This window comes from Astyanax mexicanus, chromosome 17, assembly GCF_023375975.1.
Source record: "Astyanax mexicanus isolate ESR-SI-001 chromosome 17, AstMex3_surface, whole genome shotgun sequence".
Classification (NCBI taxonomy): Eukaryota; Metazoa; Chordata; class Actinopteri; order Characiformes; family Acestrorhamphidae; genus Astyanax; species Astyanax mexicanus.
In genome coordinates this window covers 5565179-5580000 of record NC_064424.1, presented here as the reverse complement: position 1 = coordinate 5580000, position 14822 = coordinate 5565179, and the positions used below count along the sequence as shown (strand labels likewise).

The 14822-nt window shown below is 41.7% G+C and overlaps 1 protein-coding gene across 1 annotated transcript in view; it reads left to right on the top strand.

Moving 5' to 3' along the window:
- Positions 1–14822, top strand: part of nectin3b (nectin cell adhesion molecule 3b) — a 92668-nt gene that overhangs the window by 44854 nt on the left and 32992 nt on the right. The window contains exon 2 of the mRNA XM_007250025.4: positions 12631–12978. Coding sequence (XP_007250087.3) covers positions 12631–12978 — 348 coding nt within the window. The remainder of the gene's footprint in view (positions 1–12630; positions 12979–14822) is intronic.

Below are 14822 nucleotides of genomic sequence, written 5' to 3'. Positions count from 1 at the left end.
GAGCGCGGTGTCCTTGCTGTCAGGATTGCTCACTACTTTTGCTGTCCTTCCCTTATTTTACAGATTTATCTGTGTGTTCATGTTCTACATTTCTGCAGATGGGTTCTATAGTAAAGGCAGGAGTTATATGTAGAACCATGGTAACTTCAGGAAGTATTTAAACGCTGTAATGGTTCAGTTGTGGAACAGGCCTGGTGCCACACAGAAGGAAAAGTGGAGGGTATTTTCCTTTCCTCTGGAAATTAGTTTAAATGCAGGATATATGCCTATACATTTTTAGCCCTTCATCATTTTGTGCATTTATTTCTTACGTCTTAGGAAATGTGTTTTAATGCTGTACACTGGGTTATGTAGGATGTAAGACCAGTGCTAAAGGGAGTAACTGCTGTTGGGCAAGGCTGAGTGGTGCAACAGTCTAAGCGTCTGCCCCGATGTTGGCAGGTCACTGGCTGGATCCTCTGAGATTCCACAGCCAAACATGCCCTAGCTTCATTTGATCGGGTAGAATTTCACACTCTTGATGGGTTTGGACTAGAGAGTAAAGTTAGGTTTATGTCTACAGGTGCATCTCAAAAAAATAGAATATCACTGAAAAGTTACTTTTTTATAGTAATTCAAAATGTGAAACTTGTGTATTATACAGCTCTTGAAAAAATAAAAGACCACTTAAAAATGATGAGTTTCTTTGATTTTACCAAATTGAAAACCTCTGGAATATAATCAAGAGGAAGATCCAAACTGAACTGCTTGAATTTTTGCACCAGGAGTAAAGGCATAAAGTTATCCAAAAGCAGTGTGTAAGACTGGTGGAGGAGAACATGACAAGATGCATGAAAACTGTGATTAAAAACCAGGGTTATTCCACCAAATATTGATTTTTGAACTCTTAAAACTTTATGAATATGAACTTGTTTTCTTTGCATCATTTGAGGTCTGAAAGCTCTGCATCTTTTTTGTTATTTCAGCCATTTCTCATTTTCTGCAAATAAATGCTCTAAATGAAAATTTGGGAGAAATGTTGTCTGTAGTTTATGGGATAAAACAACAATGTTAATTTTACACATAACATATACCTATAAATGGCAAAATCAGAAAAACTGATTCAGAAACTGAAGTGCTCTATTACTTTTTGCCATAGCTGTATAGATGTATCTAATGAAAAACCAAAAGCCTGCTGCTAACCCCTGCTAGCACTGCTGGAGCAGCATTAGCATTACCCACTAACCACGCTAAGCTGTTTTGCCGTTCAGAGGTAAGTATTGAGGGCCTGTAGCATGCATGTTTACAGTGTTAAAACAAGTTACGTGGGACAATATTGCTACATAGCTAATATCGCCATGACTCAGGGTCACCTGCTGAATTAGAAGGAAAACATGTTGACAGCACTGTTCCTTACTAGTGTTGCTTAATTTACCTTCTAATGTAGTTCACTTAATGTATGAAAATGGACAAGAAAATTGACTCCTTATTGTGCGAAAAACATGGTATATGCCTTAAAGTTTTTTTTCCCAATACTGTAATCAGTAATTGGCGCATCGCATATCTATCTCATGTACACTAACTCAAACCACACCAAGCCCTGCGGAACATCTGTGCGTTTTTTCCAGGGCTCTTGTGACTGTATAAGCCAGTTATTAAATGACGTAATTCAGTAACTGGTTCATAAGCGGGCTCCAGTCCCTGAAAGCTGTCTGTTTTCAACAACTCTCCTGAGTCGTGTTTCAATTTCGAGCATTGAAGCATTTAATTAGTGAAACACAACACACTTTTTGAAATGAAGTTAAGGCTCAGGGAACGTTGCCGTTCAAGAGGGCAAGCAGATCATCATCAGTAATAATAGTTTAAGCCATATTCTCCTAAAATTCAAAGCAAGAGAGCAATAATTTCCCCGGGGATCTGGTTATTAATATAGCAGTGTAGCGGTTCTGGAAGCATCCTCTCTAAATTCTCTTGCTCTCTGACTGCAGGAAACAGGCTGACGATGGCTTTCCCTCTGTGGCTGTAGCAGTGGAGTTGGCCTGTAACCCACAGTGTTGAGATGTTTCTCTTCGAATTACAAATCCCCTAACATGAGGGGAGGCAGGGGTTTGTATAGGGATCAAACAGATGCTTTAGATAGGTGTGGAGTAGGAGGCTCAGCGAGGAGGTGTCAGCAGAGCGCTGTGTGAGAGATTGTTGTTGGAAGGAGCAGGGTGGGTTAAGGACAAGAGCCAGGCTTCCCTCCCTTACATCATGCTGAGTGAGGCTGTGTTCATCACAGGGATTGTGAAGTGAAGGACTTGGGTGCACACGGTTCATTGATAAAGCTATTTTGCCAAGTTAGCAGAGGCTGCCTTTTTTCCGTCTTCCTCTAGGTGGTGTTCATGTTATTGCGGCTTTCAGTAGTTGTGAAGGACGCTGTTGCAGGACGTAGTCGGCAAATAGCAGGCTGTGTTCCATTACAATATAGCTAAACGGTGCAATAGCCCGTTTATTTAGTACCAATTCTTTAACAAATCCGGCAAAAAATTGTATCTTGTTGTCTTCTCAGCTAAATAACTCAAGAATCCCCCAAGACATCAGCTCTTAATCACAGCTTTCTTGCATCTTGGCATCATGTTCTCCTCCACCAGTCTTCCACACTGCTTTTGGATAACTTTATGCCTTTACTCCTGGTGCAAAAATTTAAGCAGTTCAGCTTGGTTTGATGGCTTGTGATCATCCATCTTCCACCTGATTATATTCTAGAGGTTTTTCAGTTTGGTATAATCAAAGAAACTTGTCATTTTTAAGTGGTCTCTTTTATTTTTTTCAGAGCTGTATATATGACTACAGTTCTAAATATGCCTACAGTTTCTAAAAACTGCAGTCATCACTATTCGGTAAGAATCCATGATTAATTCCTTGTGGAAAACACTCAAAAATAAATGTTGCTCTAAAGTTTCTTTCAAAGTAACTTTCTGTGACTGGTTTACTGCTGTAGTTCTCAGTTTTCAGCACAAAAACAGGTTCTGAAATATAATCCAGTATCTGAGAAGAGCTCTGTGTAATCTCTTGAGTTTCCCCGTGGCTGTGTTTACACCATCTTGGAGATTACGTGATAATTCACTAGGGGTGTGACGAGATCTCGTGGCACGGGATCTCGCGAGATTAAAATGTGACGATATTTCTCGTCAAGCTTAAACCAGTCTCCCGGGAAAAAACAGTTTAGTGTGGACAAGTGTGGTGGCTGAGCAGTGAGAGCAGCTCTCAGCAGAAGAGGAAAATTCAGGTATCTGTATAGAAGATGCTTGTGCTACTTTTAAGTTGTATGTCTGGCTGCATTTTGGCTCCAGTGGAAACAATAAACGGTAACAGAGTGACCAACAAGACACAAACCATATATAAATACTGTAAGTAAATCCTACACGTGACTGTTTCATAGGCAGGTGTACTAATCTCTTAGCTCTGTACTGTATTAAAAAATGTTCTGTCTCTGTTTGCACTTCAAGTATAGTCTTAATATGACAGGTTATGATTATGCATAGTTAAATCACAAGAGATTTAGGAGAAAAAAAACACACAATCCATAGTCTTAATATGACTGGTTGTGGTATGCACTTATTGTTTGCACTATATAATATTATTGCACTATATATATATATATATATATATATATATATATATATATATATATATATATATATATATATATATATTATATTTTATTCTTATTTCTATTTCTTATAAAATTAATGTGTGAGAGAAACCAGTCTGTTAAGTTTGCGTTGTATGATTTGTCAAATAAAACTCTAGTTTTTAAGCCATTTTATTGTTAAATGTCGTCTCGTCTCGTTCTCGTGAACCCAGTATCGTATTTCGTCTCGTCTCGTCTCGTCTCATCTCGTCTTGTGATATTAGTGTCTCGTTACACCCCTATAATTCACAAAATATCCTAAATATCTAAAAATACTGAAATAACAGTATTGATCATGAACTGTTGCTGCAGGACTTTGACTACTTTGACATCCCCATACATTTGTAAGTTGTGAAGTCATCCTGGTGGTGACTTTTTTTATTTTTTATTTTTTTATTTGGTACATCTGAGTACAACAAACAATTCAAGACTAACCAGGACTTTCTTATAGGACCTTATAAGGTATAACATAAATTACAATGGTTTTTAAAAGTGCAGATTAGGCTCTTTTCAGGAATGCAGGTTAAGAGCCTTTCTAAATTTCCATCATCAGAATATTGAAGACCAAAGAGGACTGAAATGTAACCATGACAGTAGTGAGGGCAAGCCTTGGGTGTTGTGTAGGAAAATACACAGTCCTTTACAGAGAGAAAGAAACCGAGAGAGAGAGAGAGAGAGAGAAACACAGAGAGAGAGAGAGAAAGAAACACAGAGAGAGAGAAGGAGAGAGAGCTGGTGGTTTTGTGGGCGTGACCGTGCCCATGTTTGGTCATTTTTGTGTGTCTTGTTTACTTTCCGCTGGTGCCAAGCCAAGTTATCCGCCACCACCGCCACCACCAGCACCATCCTTTCTGTGAAGTCATTCCCGAGCTATGAGCTATGCTCAGCTTAAGCTCCTAATGAGGACGTCCCCATTGTTTCCGTCTTCCATCACGCCTCCCTCTTTCCTCTCGTCTTCCGCCTTCTGCACTCGTTTTGCCGTCTCACTCTTTCCCCGTCTTCGCTCAGATTGGGGGTTGTTGTTGGCAGGAGCGGACGGACACGCAGAGTGTTTGGAGGCGGTTGCCAAGCAATGTGGCGGGTTCTGATTTACGATTACGTCTTCTGACCGGCAGCTTGTTGCAATTAGTGCTGTCCTTTGAGGCGGGTGGGGGGCGTGTGTGTGTACTGCATCCCCGTTTATTTGTCTGACTTTGTTCCAGACAGATTTCGTGTTCGAGAGTTTTTTTTTTTTTTTACAGATGAACATTTCCTCTCCTGATCTTCAGTCAGTTTACAGTTCTGTCTCTTTTCTTGACTCTTTCCTGTGTCTCTCACCGTCTCTCACCATCTCTCCCTCTCTCCCTCCCTCGCTCGCTCGACCGCTCAGAGGGACTGCTGATCAGAACATGATGTGGATAGTCTTACAGTGCACTGGGAAAATAAGGGATTGGATCCAGATACTTTGAAGTGTTGCTCTGACTGGACCACAACACAGTGATTCCATGAGGAGCTGGTTTTAATTTTCCCAGTCAGGTCAGCTGTGGGACAGCTATTGTGTATGGATGGATATTCTCGTGTAAAGAAAACATGCACGGGTATCAATGGATCTCCTTGAAGGCTGACTATTCATAAAGGGGTGTGCCATCTTTTATTGTTCACGATAATATCGCAAGAGTGGAACAATATATCGATATTCTGATATATTGTATCAGTTTAGTTTACGATACATTATTGATACATAATGTCAAATATGGATATATATATTTTTTAAACATAGGTGCTCTAAAAAGACTTGTGCCCCAATCTTACTTACTGTAAAACCTGATTAAAAGCTGCACTTCAGGGCGCCGAATGGTCCAGTGGTCTAAAGCGCTGCCACTATGAGCAGGAGGTCGCAGGTTCGAACCCCCGCTCGTGCAGCTTTGCCATCAAGCTGCCGGCGTCAGAGGGAGCAAAATTGGCCCTGCTCCCTCCGGGTGGGTAGATGGCGCTCTCTCCCCACATCACTCCTATGGTGATGTCTGCAGCACAGGGCGTCTGTGAGCTGATGTACCGGAGCCGAGCCGCTGCGTTTTCCTCCAAGCGCTCTGGCTGCTCGGCAATGCTGCATCATTGACTTCACATGTATCAAAGGAAGCATGTGTTAGTCTTCACCCTCCTGGTGTGTTGGGGCATCACTAGTGATAGGGGAATAGGGGTGATAGGGGGAGTCCAAATAAGTGGGTTGGGTAATTGGCCGTGTAAATTGGGGAGAAAATGGGAAAAATTAGAAATAAAATTATAAAAAAAAAGCTGCACTTCAAATATAAACGTCTATTTTCTGGTCCTGTTTTTTGGGTAATGCTAATGCTGCTGCAGCAGTGATAGCTGAGGTTAGCAGCAATCTACAGGCTACGCGCTGAGCATGGTTAGCAACTAATGCTAATACTGCTCCAGTCTCTAATCTCGGTGCTGGTGAACTAAATTAAAACTCCTGTATAATGCTGTACTTCAGCGGAGTGGCTTTACTGCTCCTTAATACCTAACTGGGTTTTAAGTGCGCCTTACAGTGTGAAATATATGGTACTGAAGGTACTGCTTCATTACTCCACATGATGGTGCTGATTAAATAAATAAGGTATAAGAATGTGATTAAGAATATTGTTTAGCTTATTTAGGATCATTTTTTTATGCTGTGAAATATCGTTATTGTGATTTTGGGCAATATATCATGGTGATATCATATCCTGAGATGCACTGTGTTTCCCATCCCTACCTATATTAGTGGTATTCTGTATTGAAAGCATGAGATTGAGATTCCATTCAGACACTTCCGGTAGTTCTTTAGGAAAGTAAAAATCACATGGAACCTAAAAGTTTCAAGAGAGGCTTAGAAACCACTGATTAGCCCTCTGTGGGAATTGCCTGGGCACGGTTCTAATACTGTAATGAACTGATTGACCTGTAAGATTTCCAGCCAGATACAGTTCAGTTCTCATACTGAACTCAACACAACAACACAAGCTAAGCGGGGGAAACCCCTGCTGTGTCTTCTATTCGCTTAAAACTGGAGGTGCACAATTGTAATCAGCCAAGTTCAGATTTTGCTGCAATTCAAGTAGTCGACTGTTAGCCAGTGGATTATTTTGATTTTGGCGTACAAGCAATAAAGTTGCTCATTATTTTTTATGTTGCTGTTTATTTGTTTTAATGTTACACCATGTCAGATTAGGGCTGGACAATATATCATTTCAGCATCACTATCGCAGTGTGCACACACAATAGTCACATCACAAGATACAGGGGTTTGACGATGAAACTGAAACTCCTGGTTTTAGAGCACAATCATTTATTGTGGTGACGGACAGTTCTGGTGGAAACAGTAGAGTTGAGGTGCACATTGAATTCTGCTGTGATTTGGGCAGCCGTGGTTTTATGTTTTTTTTAGATACAGTCTTAGTTAACACCCAAATATCCCTTTCAGACAGCTTCCTCTTACAGCGTCCACAGTTAATCCTGTTGGATGTGGTTGGTCCTTCTTGGTGGTATGCTGATGTTACCCTGGATACCGTGGCTCTTGATACATCAGGTACATACTAAGACTTGCTGTCTTGGTCACAGATGCGCCAGCAAGACGTGCACCAACAATTTTGAACTCTGGTATGTCACCTCTGGTATGTCAAACTGTGCTCTTACCCTGCTAATTGAACCTTCACACTCTGCTGTTACTGGTGCAATGTGCAATTAATGAAGATTGGCCACCAGGCTGCTCCAATTTAGCCATGAAACTTCCCACACTAAAATGACAGGTGTTTCAGTTTCATTGTCCAACTCCTGTAGATCGCAAAGATAAATGTGCTACTTGTTTACAGAATAATTTAGCATGTGTTCCTGTACAGCTTTAATATGGGATTAAAAGTGTGATTTCAGCTGTAACTGGAAATATCTGCACAAAACTGTGCTGGACTGAGGTGCACAGCTTTCGTCAGGCTCTCAGCTGCGTTTACAAGCATGTGCCCAACCATGTGGAGGCCATGCGGTTACCGCATGGCCAAAGAGTTTCTCCAGCCTGTTATCTCTGTTATTTCACATGTTACATGTTATGGGCATGTAAATCCCAGTTTCTTCATTTACAGCATGTTCTGCTTGTTGAAAGATGTGGAAGGACAGGAAGACAGGAAAGGTAGCAGATGTTTTAAACACATTAGACATGTGGAAAAACAGAGATAACAGGCTACAAAAGTCTTTGGGTAAAGTTCTACAGGTGATGAACAGTGCTGAGATCAGTTCCAGTCCTCTGAATGAGGAGCATCACCTCAGGTCTTGGCTTTTCCGTGTTTGTCGTAGGTGTAGATCAGGTCAGCAGTAGATCAGGTCAGCAGTAGATCAGGTCAGCAGTAGATCAGGTCAGCAGGTTTGCGAGACTCCTGAGAGACAGCAGACAGCAGCAGTGAGGAGCTTACGTTTTTTTCAGACAGCGTGTTTTCAGAGTGTTTGTGTTAGACTGGAACTTCCTTCAATCGGCTGATCTATAAAAGATGTGGGAATGCATTACAGACGCGAAAGCGACTCCTCCGAATTCCATCCACTTCCCTGCCGAGACTCTCCACCCTCCCCCTGCTCGCCACCACATGAAGAGGATGCCTGTGCGTGATGCAGAGAGTGTGTGTGTGTGTGTGTGTGTGTGTGTGTGGACAGTTTTGGCTGGTCTGAGCTCAGCTGTCTGACTGTAAGAAACTCCACTCCTGTCCTCATGTGGCCTCGTGTTGTCTCCTCGGCGTGTTGCTGCTGCGCTCGTCTTTCTTCTCGTCCACCCGCCTCGTCTTGCCACTTTCTCGTTCCTTCTCGTGCTCTCCTGAGTGTTCTTTCTTTTTTTTCTTCATTTCTCTCTCTCTCTCTCTCTCTCCTCCTTCACACACTCCCTCTCACAGACATAATTAGGCTTTTGTTCAGCGAATGGAAAGAGGAAAAAGTGATGGAGAGGGAGCGAATGCTTGAAGGTAGCAGATGGAGAGGAAGCAAGCGGTTAAAAAGATGGAGAGAGACAGAGAAAGAGAAAGGGAAAGAGAGAAAAAGAGGGACGGACAGCACAGGGAATGATATGTGGCACACCGGGGGGAAAATCCACTGGCAAAAAACATATAAATTGATATAAAACCGAATAATTAAGATGTATATGTTTATATTAATCAAAAAAACAAGTAGATCAAGTAAAGATCCATGATTTTATATTTTAAATTGTGAAACAAGCATCAGAATAAATTGACCTGTCACAAAAAAAAAAACAAAAAAAACAAAACTGAATTGTTGTTCTTAAAATAAGCAAAAATCTTGGTAAGACACCCATTCTTATCAGAGTTTGTTACTCTTTGTACGTTTTCCATGCCTTTTTGGTTTTTAGCATTGTTTTTTAAACTTTAAAAAAGCCTAAACCTCATGTTACCTCGCTCTACCTCTCTACCTCTCACTCTCTCTCTTTTACCTCTTCTAAAACCTTATGTTACCTCGCTCTACCTCTTTACCTCTCACTCTCTCTCTTTTACCTCTTCTTAAACCTTATGTTACCTCGCTCTACCTCTTTACCTCTTAAAAAAGATCTTAGCAAGTGAAAATCCTCCTAGTTGTGCTCTAAAAATATTGAATATTTCTCATTTTGAGATTGTTGAAGTATTGCTTTTTTTTTAGATTAAATTTAGTTTTTGTCAGGAAATAATACTTAAAGAGATATGAATTTAAAATAGGTTAAATATTTATATAAAATTCTGACAGTGCAAAATGAGAAATTTCAGGTGTTTAAACTAGTTTTAAGAGGACTTTAATTTCTAATGATTTCCATTTTTGCAGTGTGGTTTCTTGTTATCCGGTGAGACTGTGGCGACTCAGTACCCTTATTTCTTGTTTATCGTTTGTTATACCCTCTCTCTGCATTCCTCCACGTCTTCGCTCACTATTACCTCACCGTTCCTGTCTCGTCTCTTCACACCAGGCTGTGGTGGAAAAGCCTTGCGTGAGGGTTTTTCAGAAAGTTTTAGGTGAGCACTAATTCTAGGCTCCTCTGGAGATCTTTGAGGCCCCAGTGACTCTGCCTTTATTTTCTGTCCTTTTTTTTTTTCCACTACTCAACAAATTGCATCCAGCGGCTTCAGAGCTTCCCGGTGTAAAAGCTCATTTCCCCTGATATGTAGGCTAAGCAGAATGGACTTTTCTACAGAGGAATTAGAAGCAGTGCTGACTGACCTGGTGTCCGATTGATCACAGCTCTAACGGGATAAAGCAGGATTTATCAGACGGGTCTCTGTGCAGATTCAGGAGCTTTATTGCAGACTGCATTTCAAACATGACCTTCATGATCAGGTGTTCTGAATCCTGACTCTCTCTCTCTCTCTTCCTTTCTGAACCTTTGTACCTCTCTCTCTTCCTGTCTGTACCTCTTTACCCTCCCACTCTCTCTCTTTTACCTCTGCCTAAACCTCATGTTACCTCGCTCTACCTCTCACTCTCTCACTCTCTCTCCTTTACCTCTGCCTAAACTTCGTAACCTCGCTCTACCTCTTTACCTCTCAACCTCTCACTCTCTCTCTTTTACCTCTACCTAAACCTCATGTTACCTCGCTCTACCTCTCTACCTCCTAACCTCTCACTCTCTTTTATCTCTACCTAAACCTCATGTTACCTCGCTCTACCTCTCACTCTCTCTTTTACCTCTACCTAAACCTCATGTTACCTCGCTCTACCTCTTTACCTCTCAACCTTTCACTCTCTCTCTTTTACCTCTGCCTAAACCTCATGTTACCTCGCTCTACCTCTCAACCTCTTTACCTCTCACTCTCTTTTATCTCTACCTAAACCTCATGTTACCTCGCTCTACCTCTCACTCTCTCTTTTACCTCTACCTAAACCTCATGTTACCTCGCTCTACCTCTTTACCTCTCAACCTTTCACTCTCTCTCTTTTACCTCTACCTAAACCTCATGTTACCTCACTCTACCTCTCTACCTCTCACTCTCTCTCTTTTACCTCTACCTAAACCTCATGTTACCTCACTCTACCTCTCTACCTCTCACTCTCTCTCTTTTACCTCTGCCTAAACCTCATGTTACCTCGCTCTACCTCTCACTCTTCATCTTTTACCTCTTCTTAAACCTCATGTTGCCTCGCTCTACCTCTCATTCTCTCACTCTCCCTTTTTTTACCTCTGCCTAAACATCATGTTACCTCGCTCTACCTCTCACTCTTCCTCTTTTACCTCTTCTTAAACCTCATGTTACCTCGCTCTACCTCTCACTCTTTCTCTTTTACCTCTACCTAAACCTCATGTTACCTCCCTCTACCTCTTTACCTCTCACTCTCTCTCTTTTACCTCTATCTAAACCTCATGTTACCTCCCTCTGCCTCTCTACCTCTCACTCTCTCTTTTACCTCTACCTAAACCTCATGTTACTTTACTCTACCTCTTTATCCTCTCTCTGTATTCGTCTGCCTCTCTGCCTCCATATTTAACTGTTTCTGCTTCTCTCACTACCTCTATCTCTCTAACTCAATACCCTTTCTCTTATTCTCGACTTATTGTTTTGCCTCTCTTTAAAGGTCTGCCTCTCTAACTTAATTCCTCTGTCTACCTTTACCTTTACCTTATCTTTACCTTTATCTCTTTCTGTCATCCCTACATTCCTTTCCACCTGCCTCTACCTCTCACTCTCTCTTTACCTCTACCTAAACCTTGTTACCTCGCTCTACTGTCTTCCTCTTCTTCCTAACTCTCTACTTCTGTCTTTCTATCTGTCTGCCTCTCTACCTCTCTCATTACCTGCCTCTACCCTTACCTCTCTATCTGTTTCTGCCTTTCTTGCTACCTCTTTTTTTTCCTTTTTCAACATTCCCTTCTCTCTGTCTGCTTCTACTGTTTCTGCTTGTCTTGCTACTTCTCTGCCTTGCTTTACCTGCCTGCCTCTATCCCTTTTTCTCCCTCTCTCTGCCTCTAGCATCGGTTTGTCTGTTGCTAGCTCTCGTCCTATCTACACCTCTTTATTTGTCTGTATCTGCCTGCTTCTCTGCCTCCCTCACTACCTCTATCTGCCTTTACCTCTCTATCTTAGTCTCTGCCTTTTTTTGACTTCCTCTACCGCTCCAAGTCAATATATTTTCTGTCTGCCTCTCTACCTTCCATTCTACCTGCCTTTATCTCTGTACCACGCTGTCTGCCTCGCTGTTTGCCTCTATTTTTACCTTTCTAATAGTCTCTGCCTTTCTCACTACCTTTACCTGTCTGTACCTCAATACCTTCTGCTGTCTTTGTCATCTCTGCTTCTATCTCTCACTCTGTATCTGTCTGCCTCTCTATACCTGCCTCTACCTCTTTACTTTCTGTTTCTCTCACTACCTCTGCTTTTTTACCTCACTACCTTTTTCAGCTTTTATCACTCTACTGATCTACCTGTCTCTCTCTCTCTGTCTCTGCCCTTTTTACGTCTCTACCTGTCTGACTCTCTAACTCGATGCCTTGTTCCTCTCTCTCTCTCTCCCCCTCTCTCCCCCTCTCTCCCCCTCTCTCCCCCTCTCTCCCCCACTCCACCTGCCTCTGCCTCTTTGTCTCTACCTGTCTGACTCTAACAGGATGCCTTGTTTCTCTCTCTTTCTCGCTCCGCCTATCTCTGCCACTGCCTCTTTACCTCTCGTACCTGTCTGCCTCTCTAACAGGATACCTTTTTTCTCTCTCTCTCACTCTCTCTCTCTCTCTCTCTCTCTCGCTCCACCTGTCTCTGCCTCTGCCTCTTTATGTCTCTACCTGTCTGTCTCTAACAGGATGCCTTGTCTCTCTCTCTCTCTCTCGCTCCACCTGTCTCTGCCTCTGCCTCTTTACGTCTCTACCTGTCTGACTCTAACAGGATGCCTTGTTTCTCTCTCTCTAACTCTCTCTCTCTCTCTCTTTCTCCTCCCGTCTCTGCCTCTTTAAGTCTCGTACCTGTCTGCCTCTCTAACCGGATGTCCTGTTCCTCTCTCTCTCTCTTCTTCAGGTGTGTGCGGCAGTCAGGTGATGGTCCCTCCGAAGGTCAGTGCGGTGTTGGGGAAGAATGTGACTCTGGGCTGCAGGATCCAGGTGGACTCTAATCTGAGTCTGACTCAGAGCTCGTGGGAGAGGAAGCTGCCCACAGGTTCCATCACTCTGGCCGTGTATAACCCCATGTTCGGCATCTCCATCCCACCAGAGTACATTCGCCGTCTGTCCTTTCGCTCACCCTCAACCCATGACGCCACCATCGTGCTGGAGGACGTGGGCTTTGCTGACATCGGCATCTACACCTGCAAAGTGGCCACGTTTCCTCTGGGCAACACTCAAGCTTCCACTACGGTCAGCGTGCTCGGTAAGTGTCTGTGTGAAGGGTGTGTGACATCTGCCTGCTGAGGAAGAGTCTGATGAAGGAGGTATACAGGATTTAACAGCCTGCGTGGACATGAAAAACGATTCATGACAAATCAGTTTAGCAGGACGTAACTAGAGATGCAACAAAATTAAAATTATTGACCAAATACAAATTACTGAAAACCTTTTCATTTTACCAGGCCTAAATGTATTTTTCTTGCAATTACAAAACTACAATTTAACAATATATATATATATGTATATATATATATATACATATGTATATATATATATATATATATATATATATATATATATATATATATATATATATATATATATATATATATACAGCTCTAGAAAAAAACTAATTTGACCATATTAAAAAAGCATAAAGTTAACCAAAAGCAGTGTGTAAGACTGGTGGAGGAGAACATGATGCCAAGATGCATGAAAACTGTGATTAAAACCAGGGTTATTCCACCAAATATTGATTTCTGAACTCTTAATACTTTTATCAATATGAACTTGTTTTCTTTGCATTATTTGAGTTCTAAAAGCTCTGCATCTTTTTTGTTATTTCAGCCATTTCTCATTTTTGGCAATTAAATTCTCTAAATGACAATATTTTTTCGTTTGAAATTTGGGAGAAATGTTGTCCGTAGTTTTTAGAATTAAACAACAGGGTGCTCATTTTACTCAAACATAAACCTATAAATAGCGAAATCAGAGAAACTGATTCAGAAACTGAAGTGGTCTCTTAATTTTTTCCAGAGTGGTTTATCTGTTCTAATCCTGAATTTACTTCAGCAGTGCTATTCTACTTACACATATCTATCCAACTCAGCAGTGCAATTTCAGTCATACCTTTACCTCAGCAGTCATATTCTAAGTATAAATCATCCTGGGGGGTGCTACTCAAGTAAGTTTGTTTGTGTGTTTATTTTATTTAGTTTTCTTCAGTCTTTTCACTTATTTTGCCACATACCCAAACTGCCTCCATCCCCGTCACTAAGTTTGCTGAGGTGGCCGATTCCCAGGAACGGCAGCATCCATGGCTGAGGTGGCCCTAAGTAAGGCACCTCCCCAGGCACAGAGGTGGCAGCCAAACTCTCTGGGTGTGTAATATAACTGCCCTAATCACTAGTGTGAGTGTGGGTGTGTTCCCGGTTGGGTTGAACGCAGAGACTGGATTCTGCTGTACGGCTGTGCAACAGCGATAAAGCGTGCTTAATCTTAATGGCTTCAAACTGGTTCTAATTTAGCAACTGCATTTTCTCCAGAAGACTCAATAACTACATTTACAGGCACAAAAGTGGAGGTCTAGCGATTTTATTTTGCGACTTTTTCTCTTCTCAACTAGATGCCTTTGGAGCATAGCTGTGAGGGTTTGGTTGCATTCATCTACAAGAGCATTGGTTAGGAAAGGAAGGAAGATCACCTTATCATCCCTGACTCCTCAAATTCTCCTGAAAATGCTGGATGGAGCTCTATCATAACTAGATTCTAGATAACTCAGTTCATTCCACTGCTCTTCAGCTTAATGCTTGGGGGCTTTTATACCCATTTATAGCACATTCCTGGTATGAGAGGTAGAAGTACTGCCTATTCTATTGGCAGTAATTCTTCTCTGCTGGGACTACTGTAGACATGCGTACAGTAGCTGGAAGCCTTCATTTGAAAGAGTGCTTTAACAACTATACTATTTACGAACATATTGTTTTTTTTCTTTTATTTCAAATGTTTTCCCAGTTTCTCCCCAAATTACATGTACAATTACCCAACCCACTCATTAGGATTCCCCCTATCACTAGTGATGCCCCAACACCAGGAGGGTGAACACTA